At 43.7% G+C, this 27,977-nt stretch overlaps 1 protein-coding gene across 1 annotated transcript; it reads left to right on the top strand.

Annotated features, from left to right (window-relative positions):
* Positions 1 to 48: 48 nt before the first annotated feature.
* Positions 49 to 24,004, top strand: hibadha (3-hydroxyisobutyrate dehydrogenase a). Its single transcript, XM_070985328.1, has 8 exons — positions 49 to 185; positions 2,846 to 3,006; positions 3,119 to 3,228; positions 3,397 to 3,518; positions 14,598 to 14,731; positions 16,675 to 16,751; positions 21,630 to 21,786; positions 22,527 to 24,004. The coding sequence occupies exons 1-8, from the start codon at positions 116 to 118 to the stop codon at positions 22,683 to 22,685; spliced, it is 990 nt and encodes a 329-aa protein (XP_070841429.1). The 5' UTR covers positions 49 to 115; the 3' UTR covers positions 22,686 to 24,004.
* The last annotated feature ends 3,973 nt before the right edge of the window (positions 24,005 to 27,977 follow it).

Genomic DNA, 27,977 nt, shown 5'->3' with positions numbered 1-27,977 from the left:
GTAGAAGCTCACCGAGAGCTGCGATTGGCGAAACTCACAGTCAATCATAACAGTTCAGTTTGGCTTTCCTGGCTTGACAGCTGTCACCGTACGCCGAGGTCAAGGGGAGAGAAGCATGGCTGCGTTGTTTAGAGGGTCGCGAAATTTATTGTTAAGGTGGAATAAGCATGTCGCCCGTGCCTTCGGTAACGTATTCGCTCATGTTGTTTTCTTGTGCCGCTTTTTCCGTTTAAGAACGCGCGTTCAGAGGAAAATGTAAGCGGAGCTCTCCCTGCCCCAGCCTGTTAGCTAGCACATTAGCCCTGTGAACAAAGTATGAAGAGTGGCTGCCCTTGCTAGTTACGTGTTTAAGTCTGGACACAGTGTCCCTGAGTTAGCCACCTGCTGTGGGGTGTTCAATCATGCGATATGTTCGGACAATGTGCTGAATGGAAATGAGCGTTGTGAAATGTAAAGCACTGGCCAGTAACAGCTCGTTTTAAATGAATGAATTCTTTATAGAACTGTCGTTGGCTGTGTGTAAGACCCATCTTGGGTTTTGATTGTATTAGTCTGCTTCAAGTGCTTCTCTTCTCAAAACAACAGTTCATTGTACATTAGACACCTTCAAGGATTGCATCACTGCCACAACGCCTCCTGTGTCCACTCCTCCTTGCCCATGCAAAGTTTGCAGACACATCAGCAGGGAGTGTTGGTTTGAATGATCTTAGTGAAGATGCTATTTGAAATTCAGGGGCCATTAACATGATATTATAATTACACTGGCCCTTGTCTCTCTGTATGTAACTCTGCTGTTGGAAGGGTCGGTTGTGTGATCCGTTATTATATTTTTCTTGAAAATGTTGTAAAATAAATTAGATGATGAATGTATAAACTGTGTAGGGCTGCGACTAATGATTATTATTATTATTTTTTTTTAATAATCTATTAGTTGTTTGGTCATTTGTATAAAATGTCAGAAAATTGCTAAAACATTCAGTGTTTCCCAAAACCCAAAGTTTTGTCCACGAACCAAAGATACTCAGTTCACTGTCACACAGGGTTAAACCAGAAGATATTCACGTTTAAGAAGCTGGAATCAGAGAATGTTTATTTTTTCTTAAAAAAATAAAAAATACTCAAAGCCATTTATCAGTTGGTGATTAATTTCATAGTTGACAACTAATTGGTGAATCGTTGCAGCTCTAAAACCGCTAATTACAAAGTATTAAATAGCAGAAATAGACAAATTACCTGAAAACTTAACCCCTCCTGAGCCCTTCAAAACTCAGTGAACAGTTATGCTAATATTACATGCTAAGATTAAAATTAGTGCAGCAATGATAAATTAATATATTAATTGGGAGAAAATAGAAAATCAGTCAGTCTTTTACTGCAAACATTTTCCTGATTTCAGCTTCTCAAATGTGAGGATTTTCTCTTCTTTGAATAATTGTAAACCGAAAACGGTCTAGCATTTTTTTGGACTGTCTCTTGAACAAAATACATGATTTGAAGTGAAATTGCAGAAATGATAGACTAAACACAAATCAGTAAAAAATACTCAACATTTTAATTGGTAATTGATATAAGAAGTAGCCACAGCTCCAGTTAAAGTAATTACAAAATGTCATTGTACTGTTATTTTTATTGTATTTGTTGAGTATACAACCTAAGGAAGCGGTGTAACCTGCAGAAAATTCATAATTAGCTTCAAAACTAAGCAGTACCTGAAAATCTGCCTTTCATTTAAAGTTTCACTTTGTTATTGCACTCACATTTATATCTGAGACTGCAAAATGAAACAGCGGATAATTTGTTCATGTGAGCGTGTAAATTGGGTCCATGTGGAGAACAAGTGAGAAAATAAGGATTGGAGAAAAAACCGTGTCAGAAATCTGAAATGCGTCATCAGCCTTAAGTCCGGGAACGGTATTCCCAGTCTGACTGAAAGATCTCTGGGAAGATCCTCAGTCATCCAGGTCATGGTTATCCAAGGAGGGTTCAATCAAGAGTGACTGGACTTGGTTGTAGAAATTTGAAAATGTTTTGCCTGTCATCTAAGGGGCTTGTTCAGTTCAAATTGACCGTTAGAAGGCATGCATTGTAAGGACAGATAGCACACCAAGGCTACATATCTGTCTGGCGGAGGCACCTGTTTTTGTTTTTATGTCGTAGATCATGCGCAATCAGAGATACTCCTCAATCTTACTAGATGTTGGTGTCCCATTACATGAATATTTTTCCACGCCAAGGAAGCAACACCTGAACAAAGTATATTTGTTTTGGTAATTTGGTAAAAGTGTCCTCACTGAAGTAAAGGCAGTGTAGCATCTGCAGTGTAAGCTGAGGGCTTGAATTTCAGATAGGCTTTATGTTTGGGCTTCACTACCAAGGCCTAATCCTGTTGTTGTAGTCTGGTCACCTTGCTCTGTTTAGTATCTGTTAGCCTGGCTGGACCTTGGCTGAAGCAGCAGTGTTTAATAGCTTGGCCAGACTGCCAAAAGCTGGTTGTAAGTTACAGCATTAAGATTTGCTCTGCTGTCATTGATTCTGAGAGCATTTCCCTCATTAGCCATAGGGGCCGAAGATTTTCATAGCCCTACTCATTGTATGTAAAGCACTTTGAATTTCCTCTGATATAGAAATACACTTGCCTTCTCTTTATTGGGTAAGCAGAATCGAACTAATCAGCTGCATTATCTCAAGTAAAAGTTATATTATTGCAGAGAGCTACTGTATGTGATTTCACAAGTTTTGTCTACAGGCTCTCTGAACTGTTTGTGATGTGTTTGTATTGCTAAACAAATACTTCATGTTTTTTTTTCTCACACCTCTAATGGCATCTTTGTCATCTCCCCTTCAGTGTCATCACGATCAATGGCCTCAAAAACACCAGTGGGGTTTATTGGTTTGGGGAACATGGGCAGTCCCATGGCCAAAAACCTGTTAAAGAATGGTTATCCTGTTATTGCCACCGATGTCTTCCCTGAGTCCTGCAAGGAGCTGCAGGACATTGGTGCCCAGGTAACACTCAGTCAATAACACCTATGGACATTTTTGATGCATTTGATCATGAAGGCGTTTCATTTGTGTTTATGCCATGATGATATTGCGTAACGATGGCTGCAATATTCAGGTCGTAGACTCTCCAGCAGAGGTGGCGGAGAAAGCAGACCGCATCATCACAATGCTACCCTCCAGCCCCAACGTCATAGAAGTCTACACAGGCCCAAATGGCATCCTCAAGTAAGCAAGCTTTACTATCACGGGCTCTGCGTGTTACATTTCTGACATTCATTCAACCCCACCCTGCTTCTACAAAAAGAATGGGAACAGTCGCAAGGTGTTTAATGTACAAACAGAAAGGCTTAGCCAGACAAAATGTTTGAATGCTCTTTGTCTCGGACTCTTCAGGAAGGTGAAGAAGGGCACACTGTTGATCGACTCCTCCACCATCGACCCTTCCGTCTCAAAAGAGATGGCGGTCGCTGCAGAGAAGATGGGGGCCGTGTTCATGGATGCTCCAGTGTCAGGAGGTAATGTTTGTAAATGGTACTGCAGGCTTTGTTTCTCTCTTTCACACCAGTGTCCCTTGTCAGGCATTCTATAAAGAGATTATAAGAACAGGTGGAGGTGGCGGTATCAAAAGCAGATTCAGACCACCACTTTGTCCATTTGAGAATACCAATCACAGTGTTAGGCCTATGACCCCTCAGTCATATTTCTGAATCGTCTTACAGTCTTTTGTATATCTAAACTATGGGACCTTTTGGGTTAGTGCTAGGACATGGGTTGTAATTACTGAGTGGGACAGCCAGTAGGTGCCCTCTTGAGGTTTTATTGGTGCTTTTGACCAAGGGTCTTAAAGGCAAGGTTAAGGTTTTAAGTCCTCATTATGTCGCTGCTGTCTGCTTGTGACGGCTTCTTGACAGAGCACAGGATCACCAGTCGCCCTTAATGGGCTGAGCCGCGGTGGAGAATCCCGTGTCAGAGCTTTTCATGTTGATGGAGCCGTAATGGCGGGTATCCCATGTTAGTGCCTTTCATGTCAGATAAAGAGTCATAAAGAGGAGAGAAACTGCGCCTCACATGGAGTGCAAGAGAGGAGAGGAGGGAGATAAGACATGAAGGAGACACACTGCAGTTAAACTGTCCATCTCTCTGTCTTTCTCTCTCTGTCTCTCTCTCTTTTTACTCACACACACACGGTTCTTTTCACTCAGGTATGCAGGTAAGGTATGCTACATCATGACACTCCCGCACATCAGAGTACTAGTACTAGCACTGAATGTACTCTGTTTGCTTTTTATTACACAATTCACGCACAATACGCAGTGTAGCTCCCGCCCTCTCCCATACAAACACAGACTTGGCCCACACTGGCGTGTTTACCAGCTGGCGTCTGGAGAACAGACCGACTGCAGTCAGCGAGATCAGAGCCTTAAGCCTGTTACTCTCTCTTAACACACACTGTTTACATACTATAGACAGTGGACAGTTTGTGTGTGCAGTCCTCTGTGAAGGTTCTTCCTCTCCTGTCTCTTAACTAAGCCTCTTTTACTAGCCTGAGATGACCAATGATTTACCTGCTACCTCTGGCCCTGGCAGCTTGCACTGCAGACACACTTACTTCACACACGCACACTGCTGCATGCACCCGCCCACCCAGTGTCACCTCGAGACAGCCACGAGTCATATCCATAAGTGCATACAGCCAGTTTAACAAGTAAGAAATAAGCAATTTTGTGAATGTGTTATAATTCTGATGATCAGTTAATGTCATATATGATGCAAAGATATTAAACGTTCACTGGCTTTAGCTTCTGAAATTTAATTTTCTTTGTTTAGTATTAGTCTAAATGGAAAATCTTTGAGGTTTGGGCTGTAGGTTGGACAAAATAAGTCATTTAAAGATGTCACCTGGGACTTTGAAGCTTTATAGACAAATCAATGAATCTGCTGATTTAAAAATGAATCAAACAATTGTTGATAAGAACAGAAATAGTTAGTTACAGCCCTAATAAGACTGAGACATGCAGCCTCACTCTGAGATAAAGAATGGAAGTGGGTGGTGATGGTGCGACCTTGGTGAGCCAGGATAAGCCTGTGAGATATAAAGGTCACGGAAGAGTGTTTCATCTTGTGGCAACTTCACAGGAAATTGCAGAGACCTGTATCCCCCCCATCCCCACCCCCTCACCCCACCCCTCATCCCTAGGTGGGATGTTAAGTTACATGCTCTCTTCCAACCAGGAGATGGCACCCTACCCAAATGGGCATTGTCATACTCATGAGGTTTGTGTATGTGTGGCCAAGAGAGCAAAGTGTGAGTGAAATCAGCTCTAAGTAATTCTCATATTTAATGCTTTAATTTCAAATATTTTTATTTGGATTTTTCAGACAAATATGTTAATAGTGATCACAGAGTAAACAGTAGATCCTTATTTTAACGGAAGAAAACAAAACACAATAAAACAAAAGAAGACAAGAAGTGCAGAGTTTAACATAAATAATGAACATCCCGCACATAACACCCTACCCCCCCACCCCCCCTTGCAGTACTGAGAGTATTTTAAGGCACAGTTCTAGAGATTAACTTATGGCATAGGCAGGCGGTAAATGCTTATGTCAAGGGCCAAAACCAGCTAGTTTCAAGTTCATCATATTTAATACTTTATGTTCACAAATGAAATACAATATGGCATAAAGGCAAAAAAAAAAATACTCCTGAACAGCAGCCGTTGTCTCAGACAGACTCCGGAAACAGGCAATAATATAATATCATATTCATATTTAATTTATATCATTTATTATGGCTTGTATTGATTGAGGCTTTGTCCAATCAAAATGTGTTTTGCTCACTGAGAATAACAATACACTCACCACAGACTTGCCGTGATCTCTCGAACTCTTAAACTTCTGCAGACGGCCTGTTCCCTTTGTGGCTTCTGCATTTGTTTTCATTTTTAATTTAGAATTTTCTTTTGATATAAACTGAATCCTTTCGTGTATGAGTGGTGTGTGAGGTGGTGTATTTTACACAGAAATGTGTGTGTGTGTGTGTTGTGTGCGTCACCAGAGGTTTGGCAGCCAACCGTGGGATCTGAATGGCGGAGTCATAACCCTTTTTAAAAAGAGCAATCAAAAAAAAGTTTCACTTTCTTCTCATGGGCACCCTTCTGGCTTTGGTTCTTGCACATTGACCAGTGTCTTGGCTTTAGCCCTGCTTGACCCAGCTGTGTCCATTGTGACACACACACACACACACACACACACACACACACACGCATATCCATGCAGAGTTGTCATCTCTGTGCAAAACCTTTTCTGCATAGACACACTTATATTAACTTAGACACTGGTTCTTCAGGCATGCTAACACTTGCTTGCACACACACACACACACACACACACACACACACACACACACACACACACACACACACTACTACCACTGTCTGGTGTCATTAAAAGCGTCCGCATGCAAAGTTGACCCACAACAAAACACGCTCTGATGTCACAGGCCCAGGGTGTTGGCACAGCGATGGCAAAAATAGGAGGTCTGGCTAACAAGCGGCGGGGTCGTTAGCAGTAATTACCCAGAATGCCTGTGTTTGTGTCTGTGTGCCCATGGTGGGCTGCCACATTGCTAACGGACGATGGCTTTAAAAAGGCCCTAAAAAAACCTTTCATTGTGTTTTTCTCAGTGCTGGGAAAGTCAGCTATGGCTGCAAATGAAAGCAAGAAGGAGCCTAGCTGTTGTGGGACCATGGGTACTCAGGCTAATGTTGCTTGTTTGCGAGGTCTTATAATCCTCAGCTAACTACCTATTTAGGCTGAGTCTCAACACCACTCTAATCATATCCATACCACATAAAGTGAAGCCTGAGTGTTGCAGTGTGTCATTTGCAGACAGTTTGAACGTCATCCTCCAGCCTGTAGGAGCTTGTTCAAGCCAATGCTGGCACCAGTTTGTTCGTCAGTCAACGCTGCCAGTCCACTCCTTTGCTGACTGATGGAGGTTCTATTTCTCCCTCCAGACACGCAGGACCTGAGGCTTCTTCCTCTTCTTCTTACACATAACAAATAGTCAGACTTGAGTTTCATTCAGGAAGTTATTATTACATTTTAGTTCACTGGTTACCTAAAGTTGTGTAGTTTATTAAAGCATTAACATTCATTCTGGGCCTGGGAGGTGATAGTTTGACAAAACAATCCTTTTTCTGGAGCTTTCAACCATGTGCAGTTTGATAGGAGAAGGCTGTTTCCACATTCATCTGCTGAAGGGGGACATTTTCTCTGGGCTCATCTCAAATTTGAGTTTAAGACGTGGATGTATGAGCAGGATTTGTGACGTGAAGCAAATCGATTGTCCAATATAGAATTTACAGCTATGTTGTGGGAACTTTAACCCCCAAGAACACTGAGAAAGGACTTTTCAGGGAAGTAGGATTAGATTCTGGATTTTTCAGTGAGAGGGTGTAGACGTTAGGGATGGGCGATATGACCGAAAATTTATATCACAGTATGTTTTTTTTTTGTTTTTTGCGACAGTACTACATCACAGTATTACAAAAATAGAAGGAATACTCCATTCCAAACATGATTCCACCTCTTTTCACTCTATTAACAATGTAAAGCAACATATCTTGGGGGAGAAAAAAATGATTTAAAAAAATGGATTTGTTTATTGGCTTCAGATAGGAATGAAAATGAGGTCTAGGCCAACGTGTTTTGGAAGGAATAACCTGCCTCATAATCCAGGTTAATTAGTAAATGAAGTCAGACAAGAGGGGGGTGGGGCATCGCAACAGCATTTATTTGGCAGGAAACCCAAAGTATACTATGAAAATACAGTAGTCAGTGTGCCACGGGTCCTGTCTATCTAGTACATTTACATACGGTAACACGCACATCCCCACGCAGCACACAGCAGAGAGGGAGCTTTCATGCTGAGCTTGTGTTGCAGTAGTAAGTGTGGAGATAACGTTAGCTCTGGCTGTGTAAGACGACACAAACAGCAACCTGAAAAAACGTTCAGTTTAACGTTCAGACAGTTTCTCTTGACTGACCCTCAGTATTTAATACAGTAACGTTGCTCCAGCGTGTGGGTACACAGTAGATGCTGCTAGCCACATTAGCCGCGGAATGTGCTAACGCTAACTGCAACAGGCTAAGCAGCAGAATAAACAGTCAAGGAACATAAAAATGTCAAAACTTACAGGTTTGAAGTTTGACGTTGGTATCAATCCATCCTTGAGCTTCAATTTCAAAGTGAATCCTGCTTTCTATTGGCCCTCAAAGCAGTATGAAGTAAAATGATTAGCACACACATAGCCTAAGAGTTTCCCAGTTTTTCCAAGTAATTATGGTTCCAAAAAGGGAAGCTAAGAGTTATTTTAATTAATGATTAATATGTTGATTATTTTCTTAATTGATCAGTTTATCATTAGGTCCAAAAAATTCTGAAAATTGTCCATCACAATTTCTTCAAGCACAAGGTGATTGTTTTTTTATTTGATTATATAAAATAAGATGTTTGGCATTTTTTGTTTGAGCAAATACTTAAAGAAGTAATCAATTTTCAAAATAGTTCATTAATTTTCCATTGATCATCTAATCTATTAATTGACATACCATTCAGCTCTAGTAAAAACTGTGTTCTGTTGTCACCAGGACTGAAATTACCCCCTTTTTCTCTCATTCAATAGTCCTTACATAATATTCACATCCATCAAAGTCGAAACATTTCATTTTGGGGTCTTTAGGAAAAAGTAGTGAACATACTATGGATACTTTTTCGTTCCATTGTGGGAACATTGTGCATAAGATTGACACAGAGAACTGGGACGCTCGAAAATAAATATAGTGGAATTAGCAAATAGGGAGTAATTTTGGAAGCCTAAAACCAGCCGTACTTGCCTGTGTAAAACCTGCCATTGTTAGGTCTGGTAAGAGGAAGGAGCAGGAGAGCAATCAGGCCAACCTAATCCAGTCTGAGAATGGGATTAATTGAGAAGATGAGTCTGGGAGCCTGATGGCCGTTTAGTGAAGGTTACTGATGATTCTCTGACACTGAGTTAAGGAATCAGTTTGGACGGGCAGGGGGTGGTGCTGTCGCAGTCTGTCATGTTGATGGCTTACCACTACTAGAGAGCGTCAGCAGTCCAAAGACTAGATTAGCATAACAAGCCTCTCACTGACGGGTTCTGGTGACATAGAGGGGAATGGGGAGACGAGTGGGAGGGAGGGTGCAGGGCAGTAAAGTGACCAGGGATGGTGATGATGGAGGGCTGGTGACGGGGGGCTCTAGCCCATGTTCCAGATGGAGGTAGAGCCACAGCAGCTGGGGACTGGCTCTCACATCCCTGCCCCTATGTCATCTGCTCTGTGTGTGTGTTCGTGCTTGTGCGTGTGCAGGCAAGTAGTCAGCTGGTGTATGAGTCATACAAAAAGTCTCTGTCCGTCAAATGTAGCCTAAACGTCACACTGCGTGTCACTCAACCTTAAAGCGAATTAGCAATATGTCTGTATGACGGACAGTTTGTGCAACCATGTGAGTGAGTGTGTGTGTGTGTGTGTGTGTGTGTGTGTGTGTGTGTGTGTGTGTGTGTGTGTGTGTGTGTGTGTGTGTGTGTGTGTGTGTTTGTGTGTGTTTGTGTCCCTGCCTGCTAACAGCCTAATTGGGGATCATTATTAACTTGCTCTATCCTAGATGAGTCTCATTGGGCCAGGGAAAGGATTGATTGTGTATCTCTCCTGCTCCCTCCAGCCTCTGTCACCTACCATTGACCAACCTCGCCCCTACAGAATAGAGCAGTTACTGATGATGATGATGATAATGATGATGATGAGGAGGAGGCTTGGCCTGGTGGTTAATGGACAAGCACTACAGACTAAACCCTTAAGATTGTAGCAGTACTTATATACAAGAAACTGTTGACGTCTCTAAACTGAATTAACTCTTCTCTTGTTTTTTTTTTGTTTTTTTTCCCCAAACCCAAACTTTCTCCAGCCGCCTTCACGGTCGAGGTTCTCATGGAGTATTTGTGTGCAAAAGTCAGTTCTCATGGCTCTGCGCTCGTTAACTGGAGCCGATAAAGAGTCTGTTTTTAACATAACAGAGGAGCATTAGCAAAGTTGGCAGATAAACTATTGAAAGTGCTGATTTTTGTTTTATATGTGTGTGAGCGATTTTGGTTAAAGCGCACCCTCGTACCGTTTCTCGTATTTACTTGATATCCGTTATGCTTTTTACGGGGCCTGTTTGGGTTTTTAATTTGTTTTAGAAAAAGATCTGCCCTTGGGTGTAATTATAATGGTGGACCACATGAGGCTGCGTTGTTGGCCTGTAAACATCCTACCCCCACTGGCTTACACTGCATGCAGTCATCTCCCATTGACTCAAGGCTGTTACACTGTAAAGTGTGAAGGCTCTTTTCAGCCTGAATTATAGATGACTGCAACCGAGCCAAAACCTTAACCTTACATGTGCACATAGTTAAAAACTTAGGAGCAAACAGTGTAGTATATTGCCAAAGCTGGAGTTTGTTTACACCAGCTGCATTTGGACTTGAAGGTGTGACATGAAATCTGGCGTATCCCTAAATATCTGCTGGCGTTCTTGAAGTGAGAGCAGTTACATTATCATTTTAGGAAATGAGGTGTTTGGAGGAGCTCTAATGATATTATAGGTGTTGTTTTGCTTGAAGTGTTTTTCCCTATGCTCTCTTGGGGGGGTGGGGGGGAGCAGGGTTGTGGCACATTGTCAAATGCGTCATTCATTACCAAACTCTGGGAACATCCCTTTTTTGAGTCCGTGTGTGTGTGTCTGCAAGTATGTGTGTTGTTTGCGTAGCCTCATATTCACAAATGTAGTTTAATTTAAACCCACCGCCAATAAAAAGTGCCTACTGGTTTACATGCCGCTTGTAACTCTGAGACACGGCCTCAGAAGCTCTAACTGACGTCTTATTGGCGGCCGGCTCTGGGATCTGCACCTGCCCCTGATACACACACACACAGACAGGGAACACACACACAGATACTGCATGCACATGTACACAGACATTCTCACTTACTTTGTACGTGCATCCACCACTTCAAAAAGAGCCCTAGTTTAAAAGGTTCTAAGGCTGTCATGAATTGCTTTGGTTGATCCTTTTGTGTGTAATGAAAGAAGTGCTAATGAATTCAGTGTTCGCTACAAACACGCTAAACCAAAGTTGTTTCTCTGATCTTCCTTTGCCTTCACACCAGCGGCTTCTCCCTCTTATGTTCATGGTTAATGCCTGTTGTCGAATCCTGCTGTTAAGCATCTGTCCTAATAGTGCTTGATTGCCTGCTTATTAACTTGGACCTTGTTAATTGAGGAGATCAGATGAAGGAGACGTCTGTGTGTGTCTGAAATTGGATTGGAAGCTAACTTGCGCACGGGCCACACACGACTACGCACACACTCACAGGGAGACACAGATATACACACTGTGCAGCGCCTCCTCGTACGTCATACAACACGCTGTAGGAGCCACTTTGATTCACCTCCCCTCCTCCTCACCCTTGCACTCTACACAGTAAAAGCCACAGAGTAGCTCATTAATAGTCCAGCCAGATCCAGCATGCTCTGAGAATATTTGCGTTGGGTGATTTGGGGGTGAGAACATGGGTACCCACTACTCAGTCAACCAAAACTTGCTCTGAGAGAAAGTGACATAGAAGAGAGGTGGTTCTTTCCCAAGAGAATTATTTCTCATGAAAGCATCGCCTGCTGCACATTGGAGTGGCACTTTTGTCTTTATTCTGGATCTGCTGTCATTTTCTATGAAAGAAGTGGCAGTATGTACTGTTTTTAGCACTCTGGCATAATTGTATCATCCTCAGTTTATTAAGTAGTATTTGGCGTGGTATTATATGCAGAACTTTTTCTCTTGTGCATGTCTTTTTAGTGTTTTTGTCCCTCTTCTACTCTTTCCTCTCATCTCTCAACCCTGTATCTTCTATCATAGGTGCCCCCCATCCCTCAAACACACACACACACACACACACACACACACACACACACAGCCACGCACACACAGCCACGCACACACCTTGGCTCCCCCCCTAGGGGGCGTTGTGTAGTTGTGCAGTGCTAACGATCCAGGACTGTCACTCCCGCAGGGATGGATGAGCCGGGCGGACCCGGCGCTCAGGAAGCCTCATTAGGATTCCTCTTTAATCCGTCTCTGACAGGACCAGTCCGAGAGCTGGATGTCCCCTCACACACACACCACAAAAACACACGCACGGTAAAAGTGTACACACTACATAGACACTGTCACGCACGCAAACACAAATGCACTTTTGCCCGTGCACAATGAACAGACTCAGAGATACCCCCAACACGCATACACACACATATTGTTATGCTAATGATGTGTTATTCTTCCACCAACAAGGATCTTCCATCATCCCGGTGTCACTGCCTATAGAAATCCACTACAGATCATAAGAGCTTATTATGGGTGATTAGTTAATTTGAGGGAGGGAGAGTTGGGAGGGATGCTGGGAGGTAGGAAGAGAAAGATCGTTTTCCTCCTCGGCTGTCGTCTCTGCATCTCTCTCTACTCCTCTCTCTCTCTTGCTCTCTTTTGTCTTGCTCTCCTTCTTTCTCTCCTTAGTGACATATATTGATCAGCACCTTGACTGTGATATCAATAATCTCCTCTTTAGTCGTCCGCGAACAGTGATCTCCACTAATGAACCAGCGCAGTTGTCACAATGCTCTTTCTATGTGTGTGTGTTTGTATTTGTCTGTGAGAGGGAGAAGATGAGCATGAAACTTGAAAGCTAGTAAATGAAATGTTAATAAAAGGCGATACTACATGATACTACATGAACTTTTACAACTTGCTGTAATTAAAGAAAACTCTACTTGAGTTATTATTTATTTCAAAATTACTGCATGATGGTGAAATGTTCATTGACTGTGATGCCTGACTAAAGCTGGTCAAGCAGGCAACATGTGAACCATCTCTGTGCCACTAAATAAAAATGTCATTGTATTAAAGTGAAAGTAGACTCAGATATGTTAAATGAGACCTATGAGTTAGATAAAAAAAAAGATAACATAAAGTAACAAGAAGGGAACTGAATCTCTCATGTCCATGGTCTGTGGACCATATGTGTGTATGATTGGTGTGTGTGGCGGCCTTATGGTGAGCGTGTGTCCATAGGCAGCTGCCGCAGAGTGGGCTCTGGGCTTCATTATATGGCCCTAATGACCCTCTGACAGCTCAGCGCTGACACACACACATACAGTGTAGTGGCATCATCGTACAGTTGACAACAGCACAGCCAATTAAAGAGGGGGGAGGGGGAAAGGGATGTATATTTATGTTTATGAGGTATATAAATATACAGTAAGCCTCCTCTCCTCCGCTTCTGCAGTGAAGTCTGATAATGTGATTTCAGCTGTTGGGTCCCCAGCAATTCCCTTTCAATTATTAACACTGACATTATTAGGCTTTCACTATTAAGAGGCCTTTCATTAGAGCCAGACGACACCCTAAAGAGAGATCTTCTCCGTTCCTCCCATCCCATCTGAAGAGCTGAACAGTCTGTCATTTTATATACATGATCACAGCCTTTTTACTTCCACTGTATCAAGTGGCCTGTACTGTATTGCGAGATCAGCATCATCTTTTGTTTTTTGTCCTGTTCGATTATGTGTATGCAGTTTGTGTCCACCAGATTTCATCTTTCTTTTGGGCTAGTTGATGAAGCATTTAAGGGACAGTGAAGGGGAGAATCAGGCCGGCTGGGTCCAGCCTACTCTGAAAAGGGTTTATTTCTGCATTAAGGACCCTGTGGATTGGCTGTGGTTGGTGGGGGTAAGGTTGCCTCCTACAACATGGCACGCTCCTTAAGCCATCAGGCATGGGGAGGGACGCCTAATTGAACATGATAAAGTGTAAAGTTAATTACCCCTCACGCCTGTCACTGATACCCCCATGAGGAGGGCTGGCCTCAGGCACAGCTGTTGGTGTGTGTGTGTGTGTGTGTGTGTGTGTGTGTGTGTGTGTGTGTGTGTGTGTGTGTGTGTGTGTGTGAGAGAGAGAGAGAGAGAGAGAGAGAGTAAGGGTGACAGGACAAAAGGCAAAGGCTCCCACGAGGGTTGTGCAGTGGATGATGGCAACAATCGGCTTTTAAAGATACCTCTGTCCCTCTGGTGCACCACTACTTAACACGCCTGTCCCACTATGAGTTTAACACACACACACACACACACACACACACACACACACACACACAGAGAAAAGTGCACAGCTGACCTTTTAGACACAGTTGGTAGTGTAGAAACAGTCAAATGGTTGATATATTATGTTCTTTTGTCTGGTAAATCCATATGTTTTAATTGGATACACCTGTTTACTTTCTCTTAGTTATGATTCGTCTTATTAAGAGTTTTGTAAAATTCAGCTCACACTTCAGCCTTGTATCAAGTATGCAGTGTGTCCACGGGTTAGACTATTTCAAAAGCCAGGCATTGATACGTCAAATGCATATCATAAGCACAGGAGGTGTACACCTCAGTAAACCTCTTCACCGTGTTTGCACACGTGTTGTGTGTTCAGGTGTCGGGGCTGCCAGCCTGGCCAAACTCACCTTCATGGTTGGTGGAGTGGAGGAGGAATACAATGCTGCTCAGGAACTGCTCACCTGCATGGGAGCCAATGTGGTCTACTGTGGACAGGTTGGCACTGGACAGGTAAAGACATGCCAGCACGCACACACACACACACACACACACACACACACACACACACACACACACACACACACACAAACACACACACACACACACACACACACACACACACACACACACACACACACACACAGAGTACTTGCCCCCCTGCTTTCTAAACTGCATCTTCATTCACTGACGTCTTCACTAACATACATGCATGCTTGTATATAGCCACACATACTGTAGAAATGGCAAAGAAATGGTGGCACATTGTTAGTGGCAACACTGTCGCCTCACAGCTAGAAGGTCCCAGGTTCAATTCTCGTCTGTGGCGCTGGGGGCGTGTCCTCCACCATACTTTTGGTGCCTGCTGCTCGAAGAAAGGGGCCTTTCTGTGTGGTGTTCGCATGTTCACCTGGGGTATCCTCCATAAAAAAACCCCCACTAAAAACATGCACGATCACCACCTGACCAATGGTGACCGAAGGAACTGGGTAGCAGCCCACCGCTCCTGGTCCGCCACGGAGGATGGACAGACCAAGGATGGGTCAAATGCGGAGAAATAATTTCACATAAGCATGGCGTGTGTGTGCATGTAGTGCATTGCATAGCTGTGTGTGATAATAAAAGTACGTCTCTTCTTCTTCTTCTTCTTCTTCTCTTCTTCTCTTCTTAAATACACTTTCTGCATGGACATCAGGGTGGGAGAAAAAATTGATTCTTAGATGCATCGCAATTCTCTCTTGAAACATTATGTCTCGTTGCAGAAAATCAATGATCAGAAAGTTCAAACCCAATTCTGGACATTATGGTTTCCTGTAACAGTAATGGGTTGTATTATTGCTGAACCAAATGGATGGTTATACGTAAACATGTGCATTGTGTTTACGTTCTAAACTGGACTACTTCTTGGGTTTTGGTGAGGATGAGTAAGTGTGAGCAACTCCAGCTGGATACTGACTAAAAAGCCAAGCTATGGAGGCATTTAGACCTCTTTGAAGTTGAAGGGAAAAGGGACCTGGACAAGAACTGCATTCTATGCGTGTTTAACTAAAGTAAAATATTTTGGGAACACAGCTATATATCACTTTTCCTCCTGGATTTGAAGAGAAAACAGCCGTTTGTAGTTCCTGCTAACCAGAGAACAATTGAAAAAGTGAATTTAAAGCTAAAACCCAACTCAGAAAGGGCAAGGTAAATCTGATCACAGCTTTGAACCCCTGCTCAGTCATTGAGAACCAGGGCTTTCATGCTGTGTTGCACACTTTGGAGTTGAGATACAACATACCATCTCGACGTTTTTTTTCCAACGCAACAAAAGCCAGTCTACAACAAAACCAAAATTAAAATCATGCAATCACTTAGAAAAGTGGGCAAGTCCATGTTAGTTTAGTTCAAGGATACTAAATTCATCTGTTTATTTGAATTACGGATCATTGCAAATATTGGTGACTCTAAAATTGCCCCTAGGTGTGAGTGTGTGTGTGAATGGTTGTTTGTCTTGTGTGTTGCCCTGCGATCAACTGGCGACCAGTCCAGGGTATACCCCGCCTCTCGCCCGTTCACAGCTGGGATAGGCTCCAGCCCCCCCGCAACCCCGAAAGGGATAGGCGGTATAGAAAATGGATGGATGGATCATTACAAATATACTTAAAGGTAGCACGTAGTCACACATTGAGAACAAATAAATAATGTAGAGATCAAAAATCTTCATGCATCTTGATGCATGAAGATGCATCAATAACTGTTTTGTCATTACATCGTAGCCCGATTCATGAGGTGCTTAAATCAAATATATATCTAGGCAGTGGGTTCCAAAGCTGGGTCATCTTTTGATTATGGTTCTGTTATGATGTGCCTTTAAATGTGTTTATATTTTGAATTACATGCTGCTCTGCAAACCTCCTCATATATACACACAGTAAAATTGTCTTTTCCGCTTTTTGGTCAATCCTTTTCAGGCTGCTAAAATCTGCAACAACATGCTGCTGGCCATCGGGATGATTGGGACCGCAGAGACCATGAACCTCGGCATCAGGTACTGTCAGCTAATGCTGCGCTAAGCTGCTTCCGACCTGTATCCTCGAGAAAAAAGCATGGATGAAACACTAGATTTACATGAGCAAGGCTAATGTCACTGTAACAGTTAGCGGTAGCGCACTGATAGAAATTCTGACACAGGGAAATGTGGGATATTAAAAGTGGATATACCTAACTTAAATTTATACCCTTAAATGTAATATGAGCTAGTAAACACAACATGTTGTTGACATGCAGATGAAGCTGTGTGAGGTGTAACCTCATGGTCCGGTAGATCCAGAGCGGTTCCATCGAGGCATGTGGACAAGGACTTTTCCTCTTGACTGAACAAAATGTTTCAGTTTCCAGACAATTGTTATTTGTTAAGTACAAGCACCATGAACTTAAAAGGGGCATGTTTGAGGCTTCCACGTTTTAGCCACGCATGAATTTGGCTTCAACCTAGCCCTTAGATATAGCCGTCACCATAAACACAATTACTGTAACAGTGATATGTTTGTAACTGTGGCAGTAATTTACTACTTCAGCACAGGTTTGGAAATGTGTGTGTGTGAGTGTAGTTTATGGAAGTGTGAAGGGGTCAGCCCAGCCCCGAGTCAGAGAGATGGATGAGGGGGTGGAGCCACAGAGTCTGATTTACATCTGCTGATTGAGCTCTCACCAGCATCCTGTCACAACACTGTCACTGAGCACCGCCTAGAAATCCCATCATCCATCATGCCTCGTGCTGGCACAGAGCCTGTTTGGCCAGGGGGCTGAGAATGATGGGATATGAAGTCCTCTGAGTTAAACCAAAGCGGTTTGATATGATCTGAAATATCTGGCTCACCTTAGGATGCTGGACAGTAGTGAAACAAGTGTCTTAGCATCCAGAATCCTGTGAGAATCTCCCTTTTTTGGAAGGTGGGATACAGTCGGTTGTCCCTCTCATGAATAACCTTACCTAAACCATCAGGTCAGTTTTTCACCTTATTATCTACTCTATTCATACATATCTCTGTCAATAATACACCGTTTCCTCTGCTCACTGTGTGACTATTATGTGTTGTTTATGGGTTCTGCAACTTAAAAGGTGTGTGCACCCAGTTGCATGTGTGTGTGTGTGTGTGTGTGTGTGTGTGTGTGTGTATGCATGTGCGTGAATTGCTCTCTTCATAGTGCAGCTGTGTTAGTGCAGCTGATTTATCTGTGCTGAGACAGAGGAGGAAAATTGGCATGAGCAGACGCACATAAATCCTCCCACTAGGCCTCTGAAATATGGAGGCATTAAGGGAGCAACGCAGATTTACACATTGCCACACTGTCTCTGAGGCACACACACACACACACACACACACACACACACACATACACACACACTTCGACACACAGATTTACATCCACAGACACTGAAGACAGCAGTTTTCCACCAAACTACAACAACTTCTACTCACTGTGCACATCATTATAATGTATATGAAAAAGGACAGGTATAGTAAGTACAGCATCCCTTCAGTATGAGTGTGAATTATTTTCCTACATCTTTTCAAAATGACTCGCGTTCAGTCTTGATCATGTGTGCATACATGTGCGTGTGTGCGTGTGTGCGTGTGTGTGCGCGTGTGTGTGTGTGTGTGTGTGTGTGTGTGAGATCCCATGTTTCCCTCCTTCTTACCAGTCAATCTCTAGGGCTTTGTTATTCGGTTTGACAAAGACTGTCATCGTTTAGAGAGAGCCCACACCCGTAAATCTCCCATGCTGCATTGCGGCCCAGTCTCTTATGCAGAGAGGACGCTCTCTTAGGCGTATGTGTACAGACACACATGCGCGCTCGCACACACAGGCGGCAGAGTCCGACACAAAGGAGACCGAGCGCTCACAGCCAATTTACAGGAAAACGGCAATAACATTTTATCATTCTGGGGTTGGGCCTGATAGAGCTGCCCTTTCTTCAAATACGTGTGTTTCTTCTTACCTGTACATGCCGGCTGACACACACAGCTCTGTTCGTGGAGCTAATTTGTTGATCTCAGATGGAAGCTGGGGCCGTCTCCAACAGAGCGTGACGTACTCTTAGTGCAAGGAATGGCCACGCATGACAATTATGAGCACGCGCATGCACACACACACACACACACTCTCTCTCTCCCAAACCCACATACACAACCACCCTGCCTTTCTGCAGTCCTTTCTTTCAGCTTATTTCCCCCATCCCTATTTGCTTTACCTCCTCCTTTTATTCTTTTCTTTTAATCCCATCGTCTCTCCTCTCTGCCTCTTTTCCGCCGGCTGTAATTTCTGCATGCAGCCAACCAGTCAGTGAAAGAGAGAGATGAGAAGCTGCGGAGAGTAGCAGTTTTAATGATGCACATGAAGATGAAAGGAGAGGAAGAAGAGGAGAGAGGCAATTGGCCCAAGGAGGGATATGAGGCTTTTACAGCTTACGGTTCACCTTGCATGCCTGTGTACCTGCACACATTCATGCATACAAGCCATGCAGTCACTGTTATTGAAGCACAAGCAGACACTCACATATTTGCCCCTTTATTCAGTTTATGAGAAGAATGACGGGTCAATCAAAGGGTATAATAAGACACAACCCTTTGTGTTGAGAGACAGAAATAGGTTTGCCACCACACACATGAACACAGACACACATCTTGCCCGCTTTTAAATGAATTGTGAACATATGTTCCGATGAAGATTAAAGTTGGATGATAAACGCGCTTGTTGCCTCTATAAATGGGACAGTAAATGCTGGTGTGTGTGTATATGTGCTCGTTAGCTCTTTAATGTAATAATAAATGAGGAACGGGTTGGGCTTCCTCTCCTGTGGCATCAGACGAGGATGAGAAGCTAATCGCAATGAAACAGACAGTTAATATCGGCGCTGCAAATGAACTCCACCTGCTAGAGCTCCCTCAGTGCATAAACACATAAACACCCTCCCCTCTTATTTTCATCTCCGTCCATCTCGCTCTTGCATTTCTTTAATCTGCAGCAGCGTCACACAGCAACACGTACTTCTCACCGTCCGTGTCTTTGTGTGTTTATCCATGTCAATCTTGTTAAAGCGTGACATGTCCTCTTCTCCACGCAAATTACCGCAGGCGAGGAACAACACCACTGCGGCAGCTAATAACCACTGCCGTGCGTGTGTGAGCGGTCGTGTGTGTGTGATGGGAGCAGGAGGGGAACTTCATTGATTTATCGTTAACAGAGGACAACAGCTCCCCGTCAGCGTCTCTGGTCGCTATAACAAACGATCTGCGCGCTCGGACGCGCTTTATTGTAGCTCAGCCAGTAACCTTTTCAGCTGCTGACCCAGAACGCAGGGAGGGGCTGCCTGCTTGTGTGTGTGTGTGCGCATGGAGAGATTGGGGGAGCTGGGGTTTGTGCGAGATGTCAAACATATGTCCCCTAGAGTCCTCAGACAGGGAGGTGTCAGTGGGGAAGACGAGGGGCGGAGGAGAAGGGAGGCAGGATGGTGTAGGGATGCTTACAGACATAAGCTAAAAAAGCCATCATCAGAGAGACTGCCATTAAAAAAAAAAATTGCAAGCTAAAACACACACACATGCACGCACGTAGTGCCACTTATGCCACATTTCCAAAACAGTTTGTTAAAAAACACAAGAGGGCTGAGCGAACACAAAAGAGACGAAGAGTAAGGGAGGAGGGAGAGACATGGAGAGAGTGTAAATGCAATTCCCATTCTTAATTAGTTAGTAGACAGCTAATAAAAACTGTGGTAGTAATGGCAGAATGAGAGCCAGGTGGAGGGGGGGGGGGGGGGAGGCTGTTGGCCTTAAGGACCTATGATGGTTTAATTGTCATATTGAGAGCAGAATAGAGTTACAGGCCCGTAAGTAACAGTGAACAGAGGCAGCCAGGGCTTGATGTGGTCAGCTTTACACTGGCCTTTAAAACGTTAATATACAAAAGCTGCACTACACAAGCAGATTGAACGACCGACACAGACGCTACAGTTACACCCTCCCTACTGTAATGGCTGGCACTTTGTTTCACTCCCTGCTTCTGTCTGCCTGCACTCTCTCGCTCTCATTTGTTTCTTCTCGTAGCATGGAGATTTGTCTTCTTGCATATGAAAGTGGGTTGCAGCAAAATGGGGCAGCAAGGAAGTAAGAGCATACTTCTGTACATTGACAGTGAGGTTTATGGCTCCCCTGTGCTGCTTAACCACTTCTCCTCCTCCTCCTCCTCCTCCTCCTCCTCCTCTTTCTTTTTTCATGAAAGAGGGATGATGAAGGATAGATGTGCTGGTAAACATCAATACTGCATTAGCCAGCATTACAAAGCCTTCAGCCATTAACACTGAGGAATGGTCACAGCCTAGCATAAGGTTCAATGGGGGTCACTACAATCACCAGCCACCCCACACCCATCTTTTTCCATGTTCCTCTTTTGCTCCGTTTTGAAGTTAATTCCATAATCAGCGCTCCTATCCCTTCCATCCCGTCTGTCCCACGTCCATTCTGCCTCTGGCAGAATTCCTCTTCCCTTTTTCTGTCATCACAAGCAGTTTGAGTCGCTTTGGATTAGAACGTTAGCCAAAAGGCTAAAAAGTATTCTTCTTCCACCTATAAATGTGATATATTAGGTGTATTATCCTGTTACGAGGCATGTATGTTGCACTTCATACAAGAGGATGTTCTGTGGGCTTTCAGCAGCTAATGTTGTCAAAAGTTTACCTCCTGTGTCAGTATGTCCATAAACACAATACTTCAGACATGGACACATACACTAAACCTGATCTCAACCGGAGAATGCTGCTATGTTTGTCTGCGTAATTTGACTGTTTCACACTAATGACAACATGTTTTCCCTGTTGCCTGGTCTGAGGGAGACACTGACCTCTGTCTTCTCCTTTTCCCAGACTGGGTTTGGACCCCAAGCTGCTGGCAAAGATCCTCAACATGTCCTCAGGTCGTTGCTGGTCCAGCGACACGTATAATCCAGTCCCCGGTGTCATGGAGGGAGTCCCTTCAGCCAACAACTACCAGGGTGGCTTTGGTACCACGCTAATGGCCAAGGTACAACCTTTGATTCATCTCTTGATTTCTTTTCTTGTTTTTTTTGGCTTCATTGTCAGGTTTTCTCTGTTTCTGTTTAGTCTACAAAATGTCCCAAAATAGAGCGAATGTTCATATCATTTCCCAGAGCCAAAGCTGACTTCAAATATCTTATTTACTCCATGCAGCAATCCAAATTCTAAAGATATTCACATTTTACAATAAAATGAAACAGAGAAAAGCTGCAAATCTTCACATTTGAGGCGCTGGAAGCAGCAAATGTTTGGTGTTTTTCCCAGGATACGTGACCTAAATGATCCATCTAGATTGTTGCCATTTAATTTTCGGCTGATCAGCTAATTGAATAACTGTTTCAGCTAGTACTACTTCGCTTTCTCTTTTTCTTTTGGCCTCTTTTTCCTCAGTCTCTCAACCCTGTAATTTGCTTTGTGTCACTTTTAACTGTTCTTTTGTGTGTGTGATAGTCCTGTTCCCCTCTTCACCATCCCATCTGTGACTTATTGTGGGCCACTTTATTTTACTGTCACTGCATTGGCTGGGTCAGTCTGCGTCTGTGTATTATTTAGTGCATCTTTGTGTCTATTAATACACTCCAGTGCGTGCTCTGCATACATCAGCCTGGGCAGTCCTGTCCCACACACCAAATTTCATAGAATTGTCCGCCGTTAGATAAACAAAAATAGATTATTGGATTTGTCCACCTAACTGACCCTCTGCCTCTCTTTTTCTTCTGTTTCTAGGATCTTGGTTTGGCTCAAAACACTGCCACCAACACTAAGACACCCATCCCTCTGGGTTCCCTCGCCCACCAGATCTTCCGAGTCATGTGCTCCCGCGGCTACGCTAACAAGGACTTCTCATCTGTCTTCCAATTCCTACGTGAGGAGGAAGGCCAGTGAATAGAGGGGGATGTTACCATACAGACACACACACACACACACACACACACACACACACACACACACACACACACACACACACACACACACACACCACCACCACACACCCCAGTGCCCCTTATCCCACTATGCTCAGGAGAGACCAAGGCCTTGCCCTCAGGCGCAGATCTGCGATCTAATTCACATATTGTATGTTGACACGTCCTCTCATTGCATTAGCCGAATAATATCTTCAATTCACGGCTCTTCCTCTGCTTGGGGGAAATGCTAAAACTGACATTAGATCATTATCTAGAGACAAATCAACTCTGCTCCTTGTCCGAGAGGCCAGAGTGGAAAATGAAAAGTAGGACAAGGAGCTCCAGGTTTACATATAACAATGCAAGTGATATGGGGTATTTCAGGGTGATTGATAAGAAACAACTGCACGATTGTTCAAAGTTTTGCTTTTTGCCTGTTATGACTGACTCAGACCTGTCCCTGTTAAATTAAAGAGGATAGAATAAAAAACACAAGCGACTGTACAGATTGACTATAGCGATGGACCCTTTTTCCGCTGAAAACAGTTCCCATATTCACAGCACTACATGTAAGGTAACCAAAACTGGCCGCACTGTGGGCTCAAAGTTTGCTTGTTTTGTTACATTTGTGTGTTTTGGCAGGAAGGTGGTGTCATTCAGTGATCCTGCCATTTCATTTTTCAACCATTCAGTTTATTTTTTAATGTGTGAACACGTGAGTCAACAGTGGTTTCATCTGATTTGTTTTGGTACATGTGAGAACTTTAAGGCACCACTCACTGGATTGGCCAGTTCTGCTCTTCCGTTTGAATACTGTGAGATATATATATCTAGTTATTTTTGCACTGTGCGCATCGCAGTGCGATGTGCCGGGCCATTTTGATACAGTTACAGAATACCTTTGAACTTACCTCTCTTCTCTACTGTCTACATCTGCTTATCGAGCCATTTGAGTATTACTTTGTGACCAACACTGTTAAAATTTTATTCTGTTCACTACAAAATGTTCTTCTCGCTGTCTGGCACTTTCTCTTGGCCGTTTTTACTTGAAAGCCTGTCCTCATACCCCGCCCCCCCAGCTTGTACGACATCTGTGTAAAGTGTAAGCGAGGAACGGTTCTTCCCCGCTCTGAGCAAATGTACATACTGTATATTTCATATTGTTGTGTAGTATTGAAGAGTCTACATGGACTGTCATTTTTTTTAGTAAAATTCAGTAATAGTGTCTACAGTTTGTCTTTGCTCTGTGAAACAGATCCTCAGTCACACTGTAGCCTAAAATAAAAGATGTTCTGTGTATTCGGTGTTTGTCTGGTTTTGTAAGATAGGTACAGTTTGCTGCTGAAGATGCTGAAGATGGCTCATGTAATTATTGATATATGTACACACTGTTGAAACAGCTTATTTGGTCGTGATTAGTAAGAACAGAGCTTTTGAAAGAGTGTCTCAGTGGCTTTTTTAACTGTCACCTCAACATGGCTGCTGGAGCTGTGTTTACTTTAAAATGAATTCCAGATGATGAAGCACATGTTCGTGCACCCACTATATTCACTACCTACAGACGTAATGTCTGTAGCCAATCAACCGATTACACTGGAATAAGATGAGCTAGCTGTTCCCTGAGGCTGTGCTCAGGTACAGTGATGTTTCGAGCTAAATGCTAACATCAGCGTAGCTGGTATGTTGTCCATGTCCACCATCTCGATTTACAATATACAGCAAAGGTTGATGAGAATGTCCACTTTGTATGTATTTGGCAGCAAAATATTTGACCAGTTCAAATTATCCAAAATAAAAAAGTCAAGAGATCACCAAAGTGATATTAGTTGAGTACTTTTAGTACTCTTACTACTTTAGTACTTTCTGGTTTGGATAAAACTTACAGATATGAATTCATTTCAAGTCTTTTGACTTGAAATGATGAATGAATGTACTGCTGAGTAACTCAACTCATCAAATTTCAATTAATCAATTTCTAAAGAAGCACGATCATCATATTTTCAGGCCTCCAGCATGCATTGTGTGACAGCTAAAACTCTTCTTGTTTGAAGGAAACCGGCATGATGGAAACTTCCTGTGTGTCTTTAATGCATTAACATAAGTCATGGTGCTATGAGAACCACAATGGGGATTAGTATCAAATTCAGTCCCTCCCCCAGACACTTAGAATTCAATAATGAATCGGCAATCTATAGCAATGGTCGTTGAGATATTTCCTTCAGTCAGTGGACCAACAGACAAACAGACCAATTTACGTAACTGTAATTTCTACTTAATCTCCTATTATTGGACAATAACACAAAACACTGGGTCATACTTTACCTTTTCAACTGTATGTTTCGCCACGTGTGTACACGCCACTGTCTTCTGGTCCCATGTTTCAGAGGCTGTCACACAGTCTTACTTCACTTGGAGTTTGCTCTGATCCAGCCGTCCTGCTCCTCAGTGGGCTGTTGTTCCATTGTTTCTCCAAAGCTCTTCAGCAGGCGCTCATATAATGCTTAACGTCAGTCGGGGAGAAATAGCAGCACTAATCTCAGAATGATGCCCTTATTTCCATCATTACAATGAAATGAGAGGAAAAAAACAAATGCGGTTTTGTTTTATTTTACTGACTTTTTTTTCTGAGGGCTGGTGTTTCTTCGCGACATTTTATGGAGCTGCTGTCGTCTAAGTGGCAGCCACAGTTGTAGCAGACTGCGGCGAGCCGTTGGTGGCAGGGGTTGTGTCGTGGGCTTGTGACTCACTCTGTTATTGTTCTTTGGGAAGTATGCACTTGCCTCGGCTGTGCGCTTTGAAGATTATCTTCACCTGATTATGAAAGGGAAGCACTGCTAGGTTAAGATGAAGAAGCTGTTGATATCACATGTTGCTTCCCATAAAAAAGCTGGGCTCACTTGTCGGGCAGGACTTGGTATCTTTTAGCCCCCAAAAGCATCTTGGCCCTTGCAGACAACAGACTCTGGTTGTCCTGAGGTCTCACTAAAGAAGAGCTACGCCTCTGCCCTGGCCTGCAGAATTAGGCAGCGTAACTGATTCATATTTGGGTGTTTTAATTTGCCTGTGTTTTATAGGAGGCTGCTGAGCCGGCGGTTTCCTCATTAAAGGACACATGAAAGCAGGCTGTAAAGGAGCCTTGGTGAGACCGGCCTGCGCTGACGTCTGAAGGGGACGCAAGCAACCGAACGACCGACCGAATCCCGAGCCAGCCGGTCTGAGCTGGAGGGCCTCACCCTCTCAATCAGGCAGCCAGTGGCGGGACACCAGACACACCACACTGAACTGTGTCCACACCAGGATACGACACCAGTCTGATGTGTCAGCAGGAGTTCAGCGTTTGATGCAAGACTTGTGTTTGTATTGTGGGGTTTGAATAGACTGCTTTTGCAATCCTGAGCTGAGAGATATATGGCTTTTTTAAACCTTTTTAAGCATCAAACAACACCTCCTGATCATAGATGTCGGAACACGTGCGTGAGGCTGAGCTAAACTGGTCTTGAAATTAAATTTAAGTACGTTATACACAGATGATCAAGTTTTGTATCTTTCCCATTCCTGCTGATGTGTTCTCAGACTTTGAAGTTAATTGCCCACTTAGTACACCCCCCCACTTCTGCCACTTAGAGAATAAAACAGCCTCGGCTCTGAGAGCTGCTGCTGTGATAAATACCTGAGGCAACGGTGTCCATTATTTCACCATTATAACTGCTGGTGGATCCTCTCGCCTGTTTAACGACTCGCTCTTTAAGGAAGTAAGAGCGGTGGGGTCACAGTGCAGGGAGGCACCCTGTGATTCATATCAAACGCTCGCTAAGTGGCATGTGGCCAAATTAGTGGCTGAAATCTAGCAGGTATAATAGCTAACCCAGCGGTGCGTAACGAGCCACTGTCTCACTGTGTAGTAATGTGGCCTTGATATCTTTTACATGAACCCACCAATAATAGTCAGGCTATTTAGCCCGAGCCCATATCCACACCCACAGTGTCTGCACATCGGCACAACACCCACACAAGTCTTCATCCTGTTTTGTAGACAACATTCTCCCATCCTGAGTCATTGACTCTGCTTAGGTTCATTAGTGAAGATAATTCTATTGCAGACGGCGGGTCAGCACATAACATGTCATGACGACAGCGCGGCACATAACAACAGCTAATTATAACTATGAAGGCCTCATTAGAATATGTATGGGGGCGTAGAGAGTTGTTGTGAAGCATGGAGCCGCTTTCTGGTTAAAAGATTGCATCTCAATATGAGTAAACGTCTGAGAGAGGAAAGGACGTGGTCTTGTCTCACTATCTTGTTTTCACTCATTTTGCGGTCGCATCTTGCTCTGAGCTGAATGTGTGTGTTCGAAGGCCTGCAAATAATTCCATCAACATATCTCAATATATTTCTATCCTCCAACATTGTATTTATTCACACTTTCCTATCATGCTCTGGCTCTCTCTTGCTGCCCTTTCCTCCTCTTTTACACCGCACTTCCTTCTTCACATTACCCCCCACACACCCTCTGTCACCTATGAGTAACGACAAAATGCACACTCTATTCATCACACTGTACTGCACATGCTCAGTAGCTCTTCATTATATTAATTACTCTCATTGGAAGAGCGATCATCAGCCCCCGTCAGAATCCATCACCGCCCGGTTCCCACAGAGACCCAGGCCCGGTAAATAATCACCGGTGTCGGTAGCAGGGCTCCGGCCCCGCCGTTCTCGTCAGACCCACCAGGGTGGGCCCTAAATACCCAGGGGGTTGCAGTTCCCACTGAGCTACATTCATCTCTGCCAGTGGCAAAGGTAGCTGTCAGGCCGGTTCTAGAGGCTGCTGGTGCTGCTTCATAGCTGTAATGGGTGAGAGCAGAGTAAAGGCAGCCTGAGCCCGACTCAGTCAGTAGGGAACAACACATTCTGTTTTACAACAACTTCTAGAAAGGTGAATGAGGTTCTGTGGGTTCATCTGTGTGAGGTAGTAATGGCTTTAAATGAAAAATGAGATTAGGAGTTCAAACAAATTTTTAAACTGTGGCAAATCAATCACAGGACTGTGAGGGAGCCCGAAGGGTCAGTTCACACTAAACATGCTCGGTGTGGTTCATCAGACTTACAAGTTACTGAGCTGGTATCAGTGCTATCTTCTTCTGAAGTTTAAAATCTGTACACCGCACTGCATGGACATCATTGAAACTCAGGCAGTGGCTGGCCGTGACTCAGTGAATGTAAATGATAGCTTCAGCACAGACTGTTAAAATGATACGGATGAAGCGA

This window comes from Chaetodon trifascialis, chromosome 17 (assembly GCF_039877785.1).
Source record: "Chaetodon trifascialis isolate fChaTrf1 chromosome 17, fChaTrf1.hap1, whole genome shotgun sequence".
Lineage (NCBI taxonomy): Eukaryota > Metazoa > Chordata > Actinopteri > Chaetodontiformes > Chaetodontidae > Chaetodon > Chaetodon trifascialis.
This window is presented reverse-complemented; position numbering and strand designations above follow the sequence as displayed.